Source organism: Ciona intestinalis, unplaced genomic scaffold, assembly GCF_000224145.3.
Source record: "Ciona intestinalis unplaced genomic scaffold, KH HT001152.1, whole genome shotgun sequence".
NCBI classification, from domain to species: Eukaryota; Metazoa; Chordata; class Ascidiacea; order Phlebobranchia; family Cionidae; genus Ciona; species Ciona intestinalis.
The window spans coordinates 5,845-26,169 of record NW_004191473.1 but is presented as its reverse complement, the minus strand read 5'-3'; the positions used below and the strand labels follow the sequence as shown (position 1 = coordinate 26,169).

At 35.4% G+C, this 20,325-nt stretch overlaps 2 protein-coding genes across 2 annotated transcripts in view; both read right to left on the bottom strand.

The window, feature by feature from the left end:
* LOC100185712 (coiled-coil domain-containing protein 47-like) overlaps nucleotides 1-4,843 on the bottom strand; it is a 7,711-nt gene extending 2,868 nt beyond the window's left edge. The window contains exons 1-7 of the mRNA XM_002128648.5: nucleotides 4,651-4,843; nucleotides 4,488-4,558; nucleotides 4,290-4,391; nucleotides 3,788-3,939; nucleotides 3,032-3,200; nucleotides 2,798-2,959; nucleotides 316-429 (exon numbers count right to left, since the gene is read on the bottom strand). Of these exons, the coding sequence (XP_002128684.1) occupies nucleotides 316-429; nucleotides 2,798-2,959; nucleotides 3,032-3,200; nucleotides 3,788-3,939; nucleotides 4,290-4,391; nucleotides 4,488-4,558; nucleotides 4,651-4,804 (924 nt within the window). The 5' untranslated portion in view covers nucleotides 4,805-4,843. The remainder of the gene's footprint in view (nucleotides 1-315; nucleotides 430-2,797; nucleotides 2,960-3,031; nucleotides 3,201-3,787; nucleotides 3,940-4,289; nucleotides 4,392-4,487; nucleotides 4,559-4,650) is intronic.
* LOC100177845 (acetyl-CoA acetyltransferase, mitochondrial-like) overlaps nucleotides 4,829-20,325 on the bottom strand; it is a 19,098-nt gene continuing 3,601 nt past the window's right edge. Inside the window, exons 2-4 of the mRNA XM_002128669.3 lie at nucleotides 16,598-16,993; nucleotides 9,556-9,726; nucleotides 4,829-5,490 (exon numbers count right to left, since the gene is read on the bottom strand). Coding sequence (XP_002128705.1) covers nucleotides 5,099-5,490; nucleotides 9,556-9,726; nucleotides 16,598-16,993 — 959 coding nt within the window. The 3' untranslated portion in view covers nucleotides 4,829-5,098. The remainder of the gene's footprint in view (nucleotides 5,491-9,555; nucleotides 9,727-16,597; nucleotides 16,994-20,325) is intronic.

The following is a 20,325-nucleotide window of genomic DNA, read 5'->3' as shown; positions in this document are numbered from 1 at the left end:
AATTAGTATAGTAGGTGTTGGAAAAATGCATTTTTTTTAATGTTTGCACGAACCGTTTCGTCATTTTAGCTATTCGCCGTGTTCTCGCAATGTAACCGATGCGGTTAAAATAGAGCACACGTTTATGTCGTCAATAATTACGGAACAAAGAAACCAAAGAGTATATTGTCGGCCGAACGTAAGAAAGTTGATTTTAATAGATATAGGATTTATTTCTACTAAAAAAAATCCGGACGTTTTTCGACGATCCGGACGGTGACATTATCACTGAAAAAGGGATATTTTTACAATCCTGCTATGATGGTAACAAATTACCGTACTATCCAATATGAAGGCAGGTACATCCCCATAAAGCTCAGATAACATCAACATGCTTAAAGGAAGGTTGTATTTCTCACCCATTTTTGCTTTATCAGCACAATACAAGCACTGTGGAAGCAACATTTACGTACATATTGTTAAAAAGTAGTTACTAATAAACAGTTAAAGGACCACACAAACAAAAAATTATAACTTGTATATTGATGGAAATGTTTAAAAGTGTTACAAAGGTTAGAGGTGGACCGATATATCCATTTACCAATATTATCAACCAATACTTATGTTTACCGACAATCAGTATCGGTGAAAAATGCTTATAATTATCATATATAAATCGATTGTGCAAAGCAACGTGCCTCCTACTTGACGTCCACTTGAGTGTAACATCCACTTGCGTCAAAGTTTAACGTCCACTCGCAACATAGTTTAGACCTTCAGTACGCCGTAGTTTAGCCTTCACATACGCCGTAGTTAACCTTCACATGCGCCGTAGTTAACCTTCACATACGCCGTAGTTTAGCCTTCACGTACGCCGTAGTTTAGCCTTCACATACGCCGTAGCTCAGCCTTCACATGCGCCGTAGTTAACCTTCACATACGCCGTAGTTTAGCCTTCACATACGCCGTAGTTTAGCCTTCACATACGCCGTAGTTTAGCCTTCACATACGCCGTAGTTCAGCCTTCACATACGCCGTAGTTAGCCTTCACATACGCCGTAGTTAACCTTCACATACGCCGTAGTTTAGCCTTCACATACGCCGTAGTTTAGCCTTCACATACGCCGTAGTTTAGCCTTCACATACGCCGTAGTTTAGCCTTCACATGCGCCGTAGTTAACCTTCACATACGCCGTAGTTTAGCCTTCACATACGCCGTAGTTTAGCCTTCACATACGCCGTAGTTTAGCCTTCACATACGCCGTAGTTTAGCCTTCACATACGCCGTAGTTCAGCCTTCACATGCGCCGTAGTTAACCTTCACATACGCCGTAGTTTAGCCTTCACATACGCCGTAGTTTAGCCTTCACATACGCCGTAGTTTAGCCTTCACATACGCCGTAGTTAACCTTCACATACGCCGTAGTTTAGCCTTCACATACGCCGTAGTTAAGCCTTCACATGCGCCGTAGTTTAGCCTTCACATACGCCGTAGTTTAGCCTTCACATACGCCATAGTTTAGCCTTCACATACGCCGTAGTTTAGCCTTCACATACGCCGTAGTTTAGCCTTCACATACGCCGTAGTTTAGCCTTCACATACGCCGTAGTTTAGCCTTCACATACGCCGTAGTTTAGCCTTCACATACGCCGTAGTTTAGCCTTCACATACGCCGTAGTTTAGCCTTCACATATGCCGTAGTTTAGCCTTCACAGACCCCGTAGTTTAGCCTTCACATACGCCGTAATTTAACCTTCACAGACGCCGTAGTTTAGCCTTCACATACGCCGTAGTTTAACCTTCACAGACGCCGTAGTTTAGCCTTCACATACGCCGTAGTTTAACCTTCACAGACGCCGTAGTTTAACCTTCACAGACGCCGTAGTTTAGCCTTCACATACGCCGTAGTTTAGCCTTCACATACGCCGTAGTTTAGCCTTCACAGACCCCGTAGTTAACCTTTACATGCGCCGTAGTTTAGCCTTCACATACGCCGTAGTTTAGCCTTCACATGCGCCGTAGTTTAGCCTTCACCTGTGTCGTAATTTAGGCTTTACGTGCTTTGTATTTTAGCCCTCACGTGCGTCGTAGTTTGGCCTTTATGTATGTCATAGTTTGACCATTACGTGCATCTTAGTTTATTAGCGTTCATGTGCGTTGTACTTGCGTTCATGTACATCCTAGTTCCTTACAAAAGCAACACTTACGGAGTCATGATGTAACATACTAACATGCAGACCAACCATTTTTCTCTAAAAAACTGATAAAATATAGACTTTATTATGTTTTTATTTTTCAGCTACATTCTATGCTGACAAAGCACTTTCTCCTATTATTTTTCAAAACTTTTTATATGTTTATTGTGTTTCGCTAGTAGCTGCTGTTTTTCTTTAATACAAGTTGTTGGTACGTGTTAAAAATTATGTTTGAAAAAATGCTGGTTTAACCTAATTTAATTTTCTGTAGTACATTAGAAACCAGAAACGATCTAAATTGCCATTTTTTATGAGAAATCCTATGCATTGTCGCACAGCCAGACTTTTTCACAAGCTGCTTTTTTTTAAACTTTGGTGGATACCTTTAGATCACAAGCGTATCTATTTTTATACAAATTTTTATTGTTATGATGCTAGCAGAGGTTTTCAGGTTTTCTTAGTAAGCATCTTAAAGAGGTTTTCTTAGTAAGCATCTTAAAAATAATAATAAAAAAACAATGTTTCATGGTTACTTATGCCATGTGTGTGAATTATGCAGCTACTTAAATGTAAAAGGTGGTAAAACGAATATCCAATTATTCAAATTTCAATTAATACTTACCAAATCTTGCATAGTTTTGTGGAGGTTGGTGATGCTTTTCTTTATTCCAACACAAAATACAAGAGATGGAAGAGTTGTCATCTTTACTGATATTGTAACCTGATCGTTAATTGGTTTCATCTGATGAGCAATCACGGATATCAAATCTTGTCTTTTCAACAACTGAAATAACATCAAGTTGTGATAAAGAGCTTAAAATGATTAACAGCCTAAAAAAGAAAATTATTTACATACTTTCAATTCAACTAGCATCCCTTCACAGCATTGCCGACCAGAACACCATAATGTGTAAACATGTTCAGATTCCTTCTGAAGTTCATTAGTGCTTTCAATTTTTTTGTTTTGTGGATCATCTCCAACGAGAGCAAAGGATTTGTGAAGAAAATCAAGATGGTGAGACAACCTTAAAAAATTTACACCCAACATTTTATAACTAACAACTCTTTGATGACAGTTGCTTCTCCATTCTTAGCTGAGAAGCAACAACTCCCAAACCTTGAGGTTCCTCTATTCTCTTTAGATAAACGACAACTACCTTTTATCGGCCGCATTTAAATTTCCAAATTTTAATTGTTTAGAGTAATCGTGTTTGGACTGCATGCGCAAACAACTTTATTGTCACAACAATGCTATATGTATTGCAAGCAGAAATGCATACAGTTTAGAGAGAAAAACAGAGTGTTTCTTTATTGAATATCGAGAACAAGCAAAGTGCAGAAAAATCTAGTGTTCATTTATTGACAGTCGGGAGCAGACGCATGCACTATTCAGAAAGATAACGCTAGTATTTCTTTATCAATCATGGCCCATTGACGCATGCATTTTTCAAAAGAAAGATAGAGTGTTTCTTTATCATCGAAACGAAGCAGACTAGGCCACGAATAAGACAGAACCTTAGTCTTGTAAAAAATTTGTGGACAATTTTGTATCTCTGGTTTTATCAGTTCTAACAAACAACAAAAATACAATAATTTCTAAAGTCAAGATTACCAAGATGATGCAAGAGTGTTGTTCTTTGCCTTGCCAATAAAGAAATTGATCAAATAAACAAAAATTCCAAGAGCCATTAAAATTTCCACATAATATTTATCCCAGCTTCTTAAATGCAATGGAACATCTGCTATTTTCAACTCGGGTTTTTTCTACAAAAGCATTAAAATATGTTTTAATTTACATGAAAACTCTCTTTAATCTCTTTAATTTTTAATGTCTATGCTGTATACTTACCGTTTATATTTCATACAATCCAGTAAAATGCTAATCCTTTGGCTGTCTAAACTATGTACACAAAATTTCCACAAGAATAATGTAAAATGTAACAGTATTGAATTGTCTAAGGGGTAATGTGAAATCACACCCAGCAGTTAATAAAATTGCTGGACCTAGTCAGAATGTAGGTTATAAAACAAACACGCACAAAATTGCTTAGTGGTGGGCACAGTGAAACTTGGTTAACTTGGTAACGTCCTGCTTCAGCATTAAACTAACAAACCTTTTTAATATTTTTGTCAACTTTTTTGTCATTTTCCCAAATTGTATCATCGCCTGGTAGTCCCTCAAATTCATCTGGATCTAAAGATTCAAACTCCTCATCCTGTAAATGTGCAAAACAATATTGAGTTTTTATACTCTGATGATTTTTTATAGTGCTGTTAAATGTTTGTTTAAAAAATTGTCCTCAGATACCGACCTCCTCTGTTTCCACCACAACATCTTCAACCTCATTTGTTGGTTTCTCTTCAACCTGCTCTGCTTCAAACTCTACAACAAATTGTGTAAGGTTTATACAACTTTAACTAGTACTGTGTTTTTTTAACACAAACTAATGCATATACACTCAAAATATTGCTTACCAACAAATCCATTATTGATTGTCGTTTGTTTTTCAGTATCATCAAAATCTTCAAATTCTGCAAATTCATTGTCTTCGATATTTCCTGCATGCTTATTCCCAGCATGGACGATGACAATAGAAGCAATAAACAAAGAAAGTACTAATACCTTCATCCTATATATTGTAAACTTAATTCCCTGTAGCCAGTTACATTTTTACATAGTTACATAAACAGAAGGTTATGTATCGTTAAGTATAAAACAAATTATTACGAAACAATGAAGTGTGGTCATACTTGTAAAACTCTAAAATCAGACACAGAAACTAGGCTACTTATTATCTCAACTTTGCAATAAATTTACTTGGTAGGCAACCTTCGCAGTGGAAAATAATATCAAAATATATAATAATAAATCCAATGCTGACAAAATTTATCAGTTTTACACATCATAGGATTTTTATAAACACTATAATTTTTGAATAACAATGGCACTGGCTCCACCACCACCATTACAGATTCCTGCACAACCAAGCTGTCCTGGTTCGAGACGATATGCAAGGTGCCCAACAATTCTTGCACCAGACATTCCAATTGGATGACCAAGTGAAACAGCTCCACCATCAACGTTGACTGTGGTTGAATCAATTTCCAGTAATTTAATATTTGCTAGGGCAACTACGCTAAAAGCCTCGTTAATTTCCCAAAGAGCAATCTGATCTTTAGTGACACCAGCAGCGGCTAGTGCTTTTGGAATTGCATATGCTGGTACAATTGGAAAGTCAATTGGAGCAAGAGCAGCATCTGCAAATCCAAGAATACGAGCAAGAGGTTTCACTCCACACTTTTTAGCAGATTTACCTATGAAGCAATAAAAATTTTTTTAGGCTTCCGTTTTCTGGATATTTTTCTAGCGTTTAATTATTTTATACCTGGAGCAAAAAGGTTTTACTTAAAAAAATTAGTAAACTTATTCACTTGCATGAAAATAGACTAACGTTTTGCATAAGCAAACATGAAAACTTTTTTAAAAAAAATTTTGCATTCTTGTATGGACTGCATATGCAAACGTCTTTACCGTTAAAACAATGCTTTCCTTAATGCTATAAGCAGGCATGTAAAAAATAAAAACCCGGCCGATACCGGTTTGCAATTATATTTTTCCGGCAGTTTTCCTGGCGCGTGTGTTCTGACGTCAAATTTTGCCTCTCTATCTAGCCCCGCGTTCGTGTGCCGCTTTCACCATGTACGAGGCTTTTGGATATAATCCAACCATTTCTCCCGCGGTAATTCGTAGCGTAAGAATTTAATTAAAAACGTGTCAATCATGTTTCGTCTTTTTCCGATCAAAGTCTGATTGCCGCGACGTCACAGGACTAAACATTTAGCCGTAAAATTAAAGTTTTGCTACTGAGCTTTTCTAATAAATACGGTATAGTGTCATTAATACTAAGCGCGACAAGCTTTGTCCGGTCAACATTGAAATTAATAACAGACGCTAGTTTAAGCAAGGAATACTCTACTAGGATTGCTACTTTAATGAAACTATAAAACTAATCGGCGATTACGAACTACAGTTTAAAAAACTCGCATGTTTCTACCTACAACGGATTTTCTTTGTAATAATAATTACTGGAAATTTAATAGTGCTTTAAGATTGTTTGTGTTTTATATTCGGTAACACGAGTTGAATATTTGTTCGTATTGTTACGTATTATTAGTCAAAACCCCTATTATGGCGCAATCAAATACTGCAAGTTCCATACGACATAGCTAGTAATGTTACGTCACAATTGCCATTGTCTCCACATAAATGTGTTTGTTACGTCAGAACTGCACGAATAGGTAACTTACAGAACTGCACGAATAGGTAAGTTGAAACAAAATGTTACGCAGCCGGCGAAGTAAATAAATTCCGGATTTCCACGCCGGCCGTTTTTTGCCGGCAGTTTTTAAAAATTCCAGCCAATGCCGGTGGCATCGAAAATAGGCACTTTTTACACCGCTGGCTATAAGTATCTCGAATGAGATTAAAAATTGACTTCGTAAAAAATAGTTTTACCCGAACACGGTCATTGTGTGTTTCTAACAGCACACATTGAAGAATGCTGCACTTCATTTCTAAGATTACTTAAGTAATATTCAAACTTCTGTACTGTTTTTTATTTTCCTGACTTTGAGCTTAAAAAAACAAAAGCAATCTAACTTAATTAAAAGAAAAACAAGTTAATAATGTTAAAGCAGTCGCGAATAAGTAAATTCTTAGATCTCCCTATGTCATAGGCGCCGAACTTTCTAAATTGCAGGGTAGGCGCAATAAATATGACGTCATAATTATGACGTAACATTGCATTACCAGTGTATCGCACGTTACGGTTGGAATATTTACGTTATCTTGTGCTGTATAGTGGTGGTTTTACATAGGCCTATTTAGTAAATCAAAATTATGATTGGGCTTAAACACTCCCTTCATAAATTGTTTGCATAATTTCGTTACGTAGCGGCGGGTAACGCTATAAGAAAAAAGACGCACGTCAAAGTAAGATCGTTTGTAGTTGATTTAAATCAAAATTCCGTGACTTAAAATCAACTACAATATGACTGCTTTTAATATATGTAACAGATTGCGCAAGTTGTTGCAATCGTTATCTATATTATCGTATCTACATGCTGATGAAAAGATCACTCGTCTCCCGAGCCAGACTGCAAGGACGGTAAATCGGCAAAGTGACAAAATTTACAAACGGGCATAAATTAATTTAATATTTTATTGCGTATTTTGCCACCGGCAAGCAGCTTAGACAAGGAATTGGGCAATTTGTGATCGTAGACAATTAATTTGTTACGAAGCGCCAGGGTTACAAGGAAAGATTACCCGCTGTTATGACCAAAATAAAAGCTGAAATCTAGAGTGGCGAAATAGGTCTAGCCAGTGGCAACCAAGCTTTATCTGAACAGAAATTTATTCACATGCTTGTTGCGTTCACGTGCGAAAAAACTATTCATTGTAGACGAGACAATACTTTAACCAATGGCAAAACGAGAAAAAGCAAACATTCAATCTGTTTTTTTTTATCACCTGCAGGCTAAATATTGAAAGTGTGAATTCCTATTATGACGCAAATAATCAACGTGTGAATTGCAATTATGTCCTAATCAATTGCCAGGTTAAACAATTGCTATTATGATGCAATGTATTCACGTGGGAATCCTTACTATTTCGTAATGAATATGCTGCTTGGCTAGGGAAAATATTGTAAATGAAATATGGGAAAAGTATTAAGCAGCGCTCCTTAGAACAGATTTTTGTTGATTATACTAACTTTTTTTATTTGTCTCTTCGATTACAGCAGCGAAGATTTAGAAATATTTCAGACGAAAAGGCAGGATATAGCGACAAAACAACAGTTGTTAAAACACGCTTACAGTTAAAAGCAGATTATTGCGGCCTACATTGTTTAGAATGCGATACAGCTAAAAAATTCTCGTTTGTTTAGCAGCAATATTGTTTGTTAATCTGTATTCTAATGCTGGGATAGAGGGAGTAAACCAAACTCGCGTTAGCAAAAAATAGTAATAGCTTAGGCTCTCCAGAAATATGCGTATTGATTGTTGGTAGGGAAGGTCTTTCTAGTGGGGATTTTTTTCAGCTGTTGCTGTGAACTGAGCTAAATATGGTTCCCAAATTTTATCTATTCTCGCGTACCACTTTTTGGTTTATGCAGAGTTCTCGTACCACTTACATACAAAACTACTGAAGGCTCGTGAATGTTTCAAAAAAAGTCGCCTGATTATTTACATAATTTTTCGGCGGGAATTCACAACACAAACTTGGCACTGCTTTTCTCAAGTTGCGTGTAAAATAAATGTTATTTGCCAAATAAAGAGGGTAACAGGCTGTAATAAACAACCTAAATATGTTCCAGAAGAAACACTGCTGTATATTTACGATGTTTTCTTCAACCAAGCAGCATGTTTGTTACGTAATAGTAGGGATTCACACGTGGATTCATTGCATCATAATAGCAATTGTTTGACCTGGCAATTGATTACGACATAATAGCAATTCACACGTTGATAATTTACGTCATAATAGCGGTTATCCCCTTGATTATTTAGCCTGCAGCTGCTTGAAAACAGGTTGAATATTTGCCTTTTCACTTATGCGCATTATAGTATAATAATAGATAGTTTGCAAAAATACTTCGTTTGCGCGTAAAGCAATGTCTCAATTGAAAAAAGCTGGAAACCACTGTAGTAGGGAATATAGCATGAAATACCACGCTCTTCGTAATTAATGTGAATTAAAATAATGCTTACGACAATCACTAAAACATCATTCGCGATCGTTTTGTGTGAACTTAATAAGTTGCTCGTCCTGGGAGACCTTCGTGCATAAAACAGTTTGGAAACCACTGCTTTAATGCCTGCAATGGTCGCTGCCTATCGGTCATGATTTTGTTCTCTCTTAATTTTCTTTGAAACGTTATATTTTTACTGTTACTCTGCCGTTTTTAATATAAATTAATTTCACTTGTTACATATTTTCTACTAATCTGCAAGTCACAAACAAGAAACGACGAGTGTTATACGATACCTATACGTATTCTGAACATACCGGTAGTGTCACAAACGCAAATTGTTACGAATTTAAAAAACCCAAATCGTCACAAACATAACTTGTTACGTCATTCAAATTCAGTTTTTCACTGAGTATTGATATTTATCAGACGGTTTAACGCAGACGCGTAACTGCAGGTTCAACTTCGCATTCGCGTAATAAAAAGCGTCGCGTTTTGTGGGATGATTAAAGCTAGAATTGGCAAAATTCCAAGGTAGGCCGGCCTACCCTGCAACCCCGGGTTCGGCGCCAGTGCGCTATGTCCATACATCATATTGTAAATTACATACTCCCATTTAATTTACCAGTCATTAAAACAACAGCAGCAGCTCCATCATTTAAAGTACTTGCATTGCCTGCAGTTATCGTTCCATTACTTGACTGAAAAACTGGACGAAGATTTGGAATCTTCTCAAAATTCACTTTTTTAAATTCTTCATCTTCAGTAACAACAAGATCCGGCTTTCCTCTTTGTCCTGGAAAACAAAAAAACATATACATGTACTGAATCACACCCCATTAAAAAATCTTAATTATCATCTTAATTTAAGATAATAAAATGCAAAAAAGATGTAGCATGGATTTAGTGTAGTGAAATGAATTATAAAAAATCCAATTTACAACTGAACTGTGTAATACTATTAAATTAACCTAGAATTAGTTTATCTTAAACAATCGTTCGTAGATGTCTTTTAGACAAACCCAACATAGCTTATAGGCCTTTATTAATATTTATTATCAACTTTCTGTTGTCACAAGTTGATTTGCATTTGAAGGGTACAATATGATTTTCGAAATTGCATTAAATAGTGTTTGCTTGGGGTTTTACTAGTTACTACTTTTTATTCAACGTGTACCATGTGTAAAAAGTAAACAAAAAAATTTGTCAGATAGGTTAATTAGTTGTGTTAAAGTAATGAATGGCCACCAATGAGAGATCTTCCTGAAGCTAAGTATGATGGGGATGTATTGAAATTGTAAAAGCTCTAGTTCACTGAGCGCTGAGCCCAAGCACCTATGAACTCATCAAAGGGAAAAGCATACAATATAACATTGCTATTCAGTCGAAAAACCTCGCTAATCAAAATAATACAGAACACGTGGTTTGTGGTTAAAGAGAGGTTTCGTAATTCCCAGTGTTGCAAAATTTAAAATTCATGTAAAAAATATTTAATTAAAGATTATTTATAACTGTTGCAGCATTTTTTTTTATTTTAAAGTTTAAGAGTTCTTGGCTTTTCATTTAAAATCAGATACAGAAACATTGGGCACTGTAATTTGACACCGACTGTAACTCGATACGGGCAAATTCGCTGACGATGCGATTCGTTACTTGTGAAAGAGCAAATTTACAACGAACGATAAATAATTAAGGGAAAGCTATAACTAGTCTCGATATCTTTTAGCAGCTTTACTTTTTTCTTTTTAATATTTTTCGCTCTCACGTGCAACATTATAACAATAGCATAAGACTCGGTCCAGTTTTCAGTCAAAAAAGGAGATGCTCAGGCACGAGCTTTTGAGTTGGGCTCAGTTCGGCAGATCCTTAATGTTTGATTATGTCTCTAATGTTAGTTCTAAATTACGTTATACACGCATTTAGGCAAAGTTCTCTCCCAAAATTTTATTTTGGATTAGGCATAATAAATGCTTCTTCTCTGTGAATATATGATAAAATAGAAAATTGTAAACTTTGTTATTATTTTTTTTATTTTTTTAATTAAACCTAGCTACATACCAGGTTATCCTGACTCAGAAATTTTTTAAACCTAATGTTCAACAAAACAACTGTTTTTTTTAATTAAAATGGTACAGCAAGTACCAGTGAGACATATTGAACATGGGATCTGCCATAAGAAAAAAAGACACTGAACTATGACCACTTCTAGTTTTTAACCATCTAAAGAAAAATCAAATTTTATTTTGGTTAAACTCTATGTTTTATAAAATATTTATATATTTTTAAAGACAAAGCACTTGTTATGCCAAATAAGAAATAAAATTTTAATTTATCCAATTTTTTAGAAACTAGAAACGAACAAAGTGAGTGATATTTTTTTCTTATAGGAAATCCCATGCATTGTGCCAAATCCAATTTTTTTACTCCATTGGTTGAATGTGCAGTTTTAAAACTCATTTTTATCGAGAGCTGTTTGGTATTTTGAAACTTTGATGGTGCCTTTAGATCACATTTGAGCGTTTTGATTAACACACAAATTTTGATATTTCGTTGGTATGCCCTTTTGAACTGTTTGTTTGCATCAAGTCACATAAATTTAGAAATTTTCATTGAGTTTATTTTTGGTTACATATTGTAATTTGTAAACAATCACATTTATACAATAAAAAGTGGCTCAAATTGAAAAGGAACATTACACCTTTTGTGGTTTGTATATGCTGGTAAAGGGAATATCAGTTTTAAAACAGATTACATGTATAGCAAAGTGCTGATATGCAAGATATAGTGAGAAATCATGTATGTGGCTTGTTGTGTGACAGATTGTACTTATAAACTATTATGCAGGTGATAAAACACCAGTTTTCTGTTTACCACATGATAAACAATAGTCAAAATGGCTGCAGTCCATTCCAAGCAGTGGCACAACCAGTGCGTTTAAAAGGGGACTGTCATAATTATGTCTAGTCAACATTTATCTCTGTTGCGATAAAACACCCCCTTTATTGGTTGTGCTGCTTGCCCACACAAGTATATATTCAATTTTACGGGGTACATTAAAACTAATACTACTTTATTAAAAAGACGTTTCCAAATAAGTATAAGGGAATAAAACATTGGTGACAGTTTTACGCATGTCTGTCGTGGATAATGTATAGATTATTTATGTGAGAATGCCCATTACATGATAAACCATTACGATTTTTACATCACAAACGATACTGTTGGTAAACAATCGTGTTTTAATCGCTTTCATACGATCTCTAGTTTTTGTATAACTTCCGTTTCTGATGATTATTAAATGCAAATAAACCATGATTATGTGAAATTTAATTGGTGAGAAGCGCCGCTATCAGTAAATTGAAATCAACAGAAAATGTAATACGATATTACAAAGTATTCCCCGGCCAAGTTTGAACAAAAGCCAAAAACGTTGTTCGTTGACACCGCACAAGAACCTAAGTTTCATTACGTCACTTTTTACAAGAAAAAATTCACAACGCTTGTTAGGTGTGGAATGTATGCTACTGCATGTGTCTTTTTTTATTTCCTACGCCAACAAGCAATGACGCTCATACACAAGGTTTCGATCTCATTGGTGGGGCAGTGCGCACATTTCTCCAGATTGTTATATTATGAAAGGTCATAATTTAGTTACGTTTTAATAGGACAAGTGACGTTATATATGCAATAGTACAAGAGACGTAAAATAGTTACGTTAGAATAGTGATATTAAACGCAATGCGTGTGTGTGCGCCTTAGCACTTTGTTGCTGTGTGCGTGTTTGCGGAAAAGGAAGCTGTCACGCCAGCAAAACAGCCCACCTGGTTGCGCCTGTCATCTAATCCAGGAGGATATGTAACCATCCACTATCCCATGAATCTTTTATTTGTCATTAAAGTTTCAAAGTATTTAATTATGAATGTTTTCATCTTGCTTTTGGGATTTTAGTTTGATCTTTCGCTGCTATTAAAATTAACACACTGGACAGATGGTCAAGAATAGCAGAGGTAGTTATTTATCTTAACTATGTTGTGGCAAACCATATATGCAAAGTTCTCGTTGACTAGAGAAATTTAAAAACATTGACCAGAATGACTTCCAAGATTGACATAACTGATGACTTGACATTCTTGAAATATGCAAAACATTAGAAATTAAAGCAAAGAAATTTAAATTTAATGGTGGATGAGATAAATGTCAAACCAGCTCTTATTTTTTTTTTGACAGAGCTCAAAATTATTAAGATAAGTTAGCTTGCACAGTTTTAGCCATAATGTTGAAATGTAGGTTTGCAGTGCAACATATTTAGATCAAGATGATTCCAGTGTGTAGGTTGTGAGCATAGAAGTCTTACAACGCAGAGATGCAATATTGTCACTTTTACACCCCAGTCGGAAATTATGTAAATCTCCAATCAGAAAATATTTGCCAACTATTGGTCCTTCCCATTCAATATATATGCTAAGGTTTAAACCAGTAAACCACATTTTTAATACTCATAAACTCTGTCGTAATTTTCCAGCGACGCGATCCGACCCGTTCACTAGCTAGCGAACTCTCCCACAGAAAGCTATGTTGCCCATAATGCATAAGTGACTCTAAATTACGTAACAATGGGCAGTCTATGTCACTTGGCCTTTTTTTTCTTTAGTAATTTGTATTTTTTAAATGGTAATTGTAAAATTATATACTTTTAACATTAATTTAAAACTGAAGACTTGTGACCAAAACCCATTATTTCACTTCAATACCTTGTGTTATATAATGAAAAGGACAGTTACAAATGTAATTGTGATGCATTTGTTTAAGGGGATTTTTTAAAACTTCATTGTGCTGTCAGTGACAACCAACACTAAATTGTTACGTGTTCAATTGTGATGCGAACAACTTTTATGTTGTGCAGTTACGAGTTTTATAGTCAAATGTTGCATTATAAACAATATTGTGACGCAGATAATTAACGTAAGATATTGCGCAATGCTGGACCTGTCAGTGTTACGTCATACACGGTATTGTGATGTGCTTCATTATCGCGACGGTGTGTCTGTATAATCAACGCATTGGTAATTATATAATGATATTTACATGTCATATTGTTAAGTTTGTTACGCACTTAACCTCAATAACTTGCCAGGCTTACATCTTACCCTTTCCACTAAATGCCGCACACGCTACATGCATGATTTTAGGTGTTTTACATATACCTACTTTCAGCTAACATGGTGTAATGTTGCAACCCCTATGTTTTAATAAAATAGAAGCCACTGCGTAACAGACAATATGTTCATCTAAGAATCATAGTTATAATGCAACCAGTAAACACAATGCGACGCGAACTGATAACGAATGTATACTGCAAACAAGTATCGGCATGATCAAAACCCTTCTTAAGTCTAGCAAGATTAACAAACGGTCTCGCGTAAGGTAAACTACTTTTTAAATTGTTAAATCTTTTAAGATCCTTGATTTTGTTGAATTAATACTGTCTAATAGGCTTGAACGAATATTTTATTCACTTGCAGTAATTCAAGACCTGTAGTCGCTGTAAAATCCAAACAAGACTAAGAAGACAACTGAAGTCAAATTTATAATTGGTGTCCAGATTGTTGTCCTTACTAAGCAAAATCTTTTATTCCAATTTTAATGTTCAAAAAGATACGGATTTCGAGTTATTGTCACTTACATTTTTGCTGGTGAAGTCATCGGTGCGTTTTGATAGTGTGCGGCTTATCTCTTACAAAGGAAAATGGCATGCTAACAATTTTTTTTTGGTGATATGTCAGAAACCACGGAGGATTTTTCAGTTTTTTTCACAGATAAATTAATACTTATAATGTAATAATTTATCAAATATTTATTATCTACAATCGCTCGTTTGCAATAATTGATATATAAAATAGTTTGTGCAAAGCGACGTGCGTCCTACTTAACATTTATGTTGTCGTAGTTTAGCCTTCCCGTGTGTCTTGTTTATCGTTCACGAGGGCCTTAGTTTACCCTTTACGTGCGTCGTGGTTTACCGTCCATGTGCGTCTTAGTTTAGCATTTATAAGTGTCTACTGTCATACCTAACGTTTAGTATTCACAATGGTCGTCACTCCAAAGGTGTTTAAGAAAAGCAACACATATAAGGTTACCTACTGAGAATGTGCAGAACAACCATTTTTCTTTATAATAACTTGCAACATCGTGAATACAGTTATTTATTTTGATTAATACTGATCATTTTTATATAAAAAATTTATCTGTCAGTCCTTCTAAATCCAAGCAAAGTGTGTAAAAACGATATTTTTTAGCACGATTGCCGAACCGAGTGGTAATGATATTTTCAAGAAGAAAAGGCGTACCAGAATCTTACCCGTTTAATCCAAAAGTGTACAAAACACGTAGTTTACGTTAAAGAACAAGAGAACACACGTTTCATAAACTTCAGTGGGACAAGATGCACAAATATTATAAAAAAATGATATTAATAACAATTGTTAATAACATAGGTTTTTACGGTGGTTAATAGGCAAGCTACATTGTTGCTTACTTAGTATTATTATCTTTTCTCCTTTGTTCCAAAGAACAGCGTTTTGGCTTCAAGTCAACAATTTCTCTTGCCGTGCTAATTGTGGACCGCAACGCACCAATGTCATGCCTCGATCAAAGCACGATTGCCGCTACGATCTTCTCTTGCGATTAGTTACTTTCCAGAAGCAAATTCACAACGAACGAAAGTTAATTAAAGATAGACAAGCTTGCTTGACTTAATAATCTTAATTTGCTTCTCCTTCTTCAATTTTAATACTTTTCCCCTAGCATGTATTTTTATACCAATTGCATACAGAAACTTCCTGTTTTCTAATGGAAATTGGTTACCCTGTGTTAACACGACCATGAAGCCCTGCTGCACATGACGTATTATTTTTAATTAACGTCAGCTGTTTCATTTGAATTACTGATCGTAACTACGATATTCTAAGTGCGCACATCCTTGACAAACCCACGTGAGAAAGATTTTAAGTGCGCAAGTTAGCACTTCTATTGTTTATTTTTTTGGGGGTGCTTGCGTACCCTCTCACACCCCCCAGTGTCTGCTGTTGGCCTAGTCCTATAAAGTAACTCTAAATACAAGTAAAAATTTACTGTATGGAAAAAAGGAATAAATATCTGAACCCAGGCTGAAAACTTACAAAAACTAATACTTTACTAAGCTTGGCAGGCTATTTTGTGGGGCTAACCTCCAATTTCCTAACAGTAACTGCAAATAAGTCAATGAAGCCATATAAAATATTGTTATTAGTTACATTAAGAAACACCTTAAACTTCTTATCTATCAAAAACTAATAAACAACTGACAGACAGAAATTGTGCCCGTGAGTGACGATTTTGCCCGAGCATTGCTTTTCTAAGCTGGGCACTCCGCTGAAAACTTGGCCGAGCGCCAAGCCTTATGCTATAACTATAGTGTTGCACGCGAGAGTAAAAAATATTAAAAATGAAAAAAGTGAAGCTATCAAAAGATAACAAGACAGGTCAGCGTACCTTTCTCTTTAAGTATCGAATTACAGTGCGTATTTAATTACACGAGTGCCTAATGTTTTGCATCTGATTTTACATAAAAAGTCAAAAACTCTTAAACTTTTTTATAATAAAATAAATTAATTTCGTGGGTTGTATACCTGGAATAGTAACTTCAGTGACTTCATCTTTAAATCTTCCTTCAGCGTTTGCTTTTGCACTCTTCTGATATGACAATATTGCATATTCATCTTGTTGCTCTCTGCTTATGGAGAACTTAGAAGCAGTATTCTCACCACATATTCCCATGTGAATTTTACCATATGCATCTGTAAGGCCATCTTTTACAATAAGATCTAGAAGATGTACACCACCATAAGCAGGTGGGCTGCGGGGCATGACAAATGGTGCATTTGACATGCTCTCCATTCCACCAGCAACCATTACTTCTTGGTGGCCACACATCAATGATTGGGAGGCAAGCATTATGGCTTTCATACCAGATGCACATACTTTATTTACAGTAGTACAAGGGGTGCTCTCCAATAAACCAGCTCCTGATAAACAATAAGGACATTTAATAGAAAGTCGAGGTGAAATATTAAGAAATAATTTTTAAACAGTCTGGTTTTGATATAAATATATATACTCTACATTTTGCAACAATGGGACAACATTGGGACTAGCAATGGTTGTCCTTTGCTGCCTTAAGTAACCTATAGTTTTTTAATTACCCCATTTGACTATATCAGTGTTTTTAATAAAAAAAATGAGAAAGGCTTGTGAAAAAGGGTGGTTCTAATTTTTGCCGAAGGCCCAAATAAATTTTTGTTTTACCCTGTGTGTAGCAAAAACGGATACAAAGACGGCCGGAATCAAAATTTTTGATATTTGATTGTATTAGATAACGTCACAATTACCACACATTAGGGATGTGCCAATTTACAAAAGATTGGGGTTCGCACGGTCACTCACGCGACTTTTTGAGCGTTAACATGAGACACAAATAAACCGCTGATAAATATAATGTTTGTTTATCAGAGGGGAGGTAAAATTTATTTGAAAACAATTACAAATTAACCAATTAATTAATTACAAGTTCACTAAGAACTAATTAATAGTAATTGAGCCTGTAGTTTGATTTTTTTCCGCTATATCAGATTTTTCAGTTTTATTTCGTTAAGTTTTTAGGTGCATTAAAATCCTGGTTAACGGCAACTGTAATTTACAAAACATCGGTATCGGCTTGAATAAAGCAATATCGGTCGACTCTACTCAACATGTTGCAATAATTAAAACGCATAATCAAAGAGACACAATTAAAGCATCGTTAAAGCGTAGTTAAAAGAAAGCAGACCCGGTTTCTTTCTCACATTCCATTTTTTTCCGCCGTTAAAACAATAATCTTGCATCGTCTTCTACACATATATACCGCACACTTGCTTGCGTCACACACGTGGTATGTCACAGACCGCATTATTCGCCGGTGAATTCCACGTGCTGTAGTGCAAAATCGTGCTGAATCTATTCAAGTTCGGCTTGGCACATACCTACTACACATGCAAAACAGTTATAGAAAAACATCCAAAAGCAATAATAAAACTAATCTTGACACATGGTGCTGCGCAGGTAAGCTGAGAAAAGAACCATTCCCCATATTTGATAAAGTTATTTAACCTAATTTACTTAGGTAAAACAACCAAGACTGTATAACCGGTGCAAATCGATTATCGCTTCTGTAGGTAAATTTTTATTTTAGCATTTTCTACAAGGCGAGAAAATAATTAAAAATCTATCAATCAACGCCGGCCAAGTGCTGACAAAATCGCTTTTTACCGTATGCCATCCAGGGTTTAACTCAATATTACATCTACATATTATCCAAAATTACAAAGTTGGCTGTTGTATTGACGATATATAGATTAAAATAAAAGTACTTTTACAATTTTTCGTATTTAATTGCAAAATCATGCGCGGAAACACTTGCTTTTCAGTAACTCGCAGGTGCTGCTGTGACGAGAACCGTGCGTGACGATCGGGTCACGCGTTTTCGAGATACAGATGTTTAAAGTTGTATTTGAAGCGATGTGAACGAAATCGAGCGAAAGCGACGAGAACCGTGCGTGACGTCATCGAGGGTCAAAGAGAGAAGTGAACAAAGGGCAGTTAGTGCTAGTACAGCCTGCTGAGCCTGAATTGAAGAGCCAACATGACTAATTTAGTTAAGTTTTTAAAGTGCCTATTTAATTGCTGATCTGGATAAGGATGGTGAGGAAAGACATGGTGATTGTGGATATATGTTTGAGCCACAGTATTATGAAAAAGAGGTGCCATTATTGTTGAAAATGCGAATGGCAAACTGCTAATCTAGCTAACGGTTATTTTGTTTATGGAAATCGGTTAGGTTACTTGTATCACAAAGCACCCCCAGGAAGGCTCGATCCCTTGGTTTTAGAGACAGCACACTTAGCTTACAAGCAAGATTATGGCAGTGCTTTGGACTGAACTTCGGGGCAACACAAGTTTGTACGTTGTTCAATCCGTATGGGTTAAGCAGCCCAATGCCGACAAACTTATTATAGATGTATATATGGTTTATTATAATTTATGAGATTCAGACATGTGACCCACAGACAATTTGTCCGTCGGAGATGGGGCTACCTTGGACGACATGTTCGTGTGTTTATTTCATCTTGTGTTGTTAACATGACTAAATCTAAATTTCCAAGTGTAACCTATACTGAACTTAAACTAGTACTTTATTATTTTGTAAAAACAAAATTAGGAATAAAAATTATACTAAGAAAAATTTGTAATGGCTGCAATTGCACGTTCTTGTCAGGTCCAAGGTAATTAGAGGTTAAAGGTGGCAGACAATAAAGTACTGTTGAGCAAGAACTATCATTATCCAGTGTTAAACTTATTTCGGTGTACAGTTCTTGTATGTATACTGCAAATAAATGAAGTTTGAAAGTTTATGATAACAATTCAAACTATGAAGTCACACCAAATTTCTGTGCAATCTTTACCTTTTGCACTATGTCCTTCTTTGCTCCTTGTAAATTATATGTTGTATAGCATATAGTTTAACATCACTGCGGGTAGCCTGCTGACGGTTTGCCTTGTAATGCAAATATGCTATAAATAGTTTGAAATATTGCGTAATAATTTTTAAGGAAATATACTACTGTCATTTAAAATTAATCCCCTCAAATGAAAAATGCAGGATTGTAAAAATACCCCTTTTTCAGTGATAATGTCACCGTCCGGATGGTCGAAAAACGTCCGGATTTTTTTAGTAGAAATAAATCCTATTTATATTAAAATCAACTTTCTTACGTTCGGCCGACAATATACTCTTTGGTTTCTTTGTTCCGTAATTATTGACGACATAAACGTGCGCTCTATTTTAACCGCATCGGTTACATTGCGAGAACACGGCGAATAGCTAAAATGACGACACGGTTCGTGCAAACATTAAAAAAAATGCATTTTCCTAACACCTACTATACTAATTTTGTCACAAATCATGTCACATGGAACCTTTATGTGGTGAATTTAAAATGATATTACATTTATTAAAACGACGTATCTAAATCGGTAGAAACAAATGAAAAGTTTTACGCAGGTTCATCGTGGATTAAAAATGTAACGATGATTGCGTCATAATACCTTTGATAAACTATTAAAATTTTAGAAAACAATTGTGGTTTATGTGCTTCTATATTTCAGTTAATTGTTTTATTCCCGATATAATTTTAAGCAAGCAACCAAGAATAGTTTAAACTTTAATAACTGCAGGTAAATTGGGTTTATGTGAAATTTAATTGGTGCAAATATTAGAGCGAGGAGCGACGCTATCGGTAAATTGGAACCAACGCAAATTGTA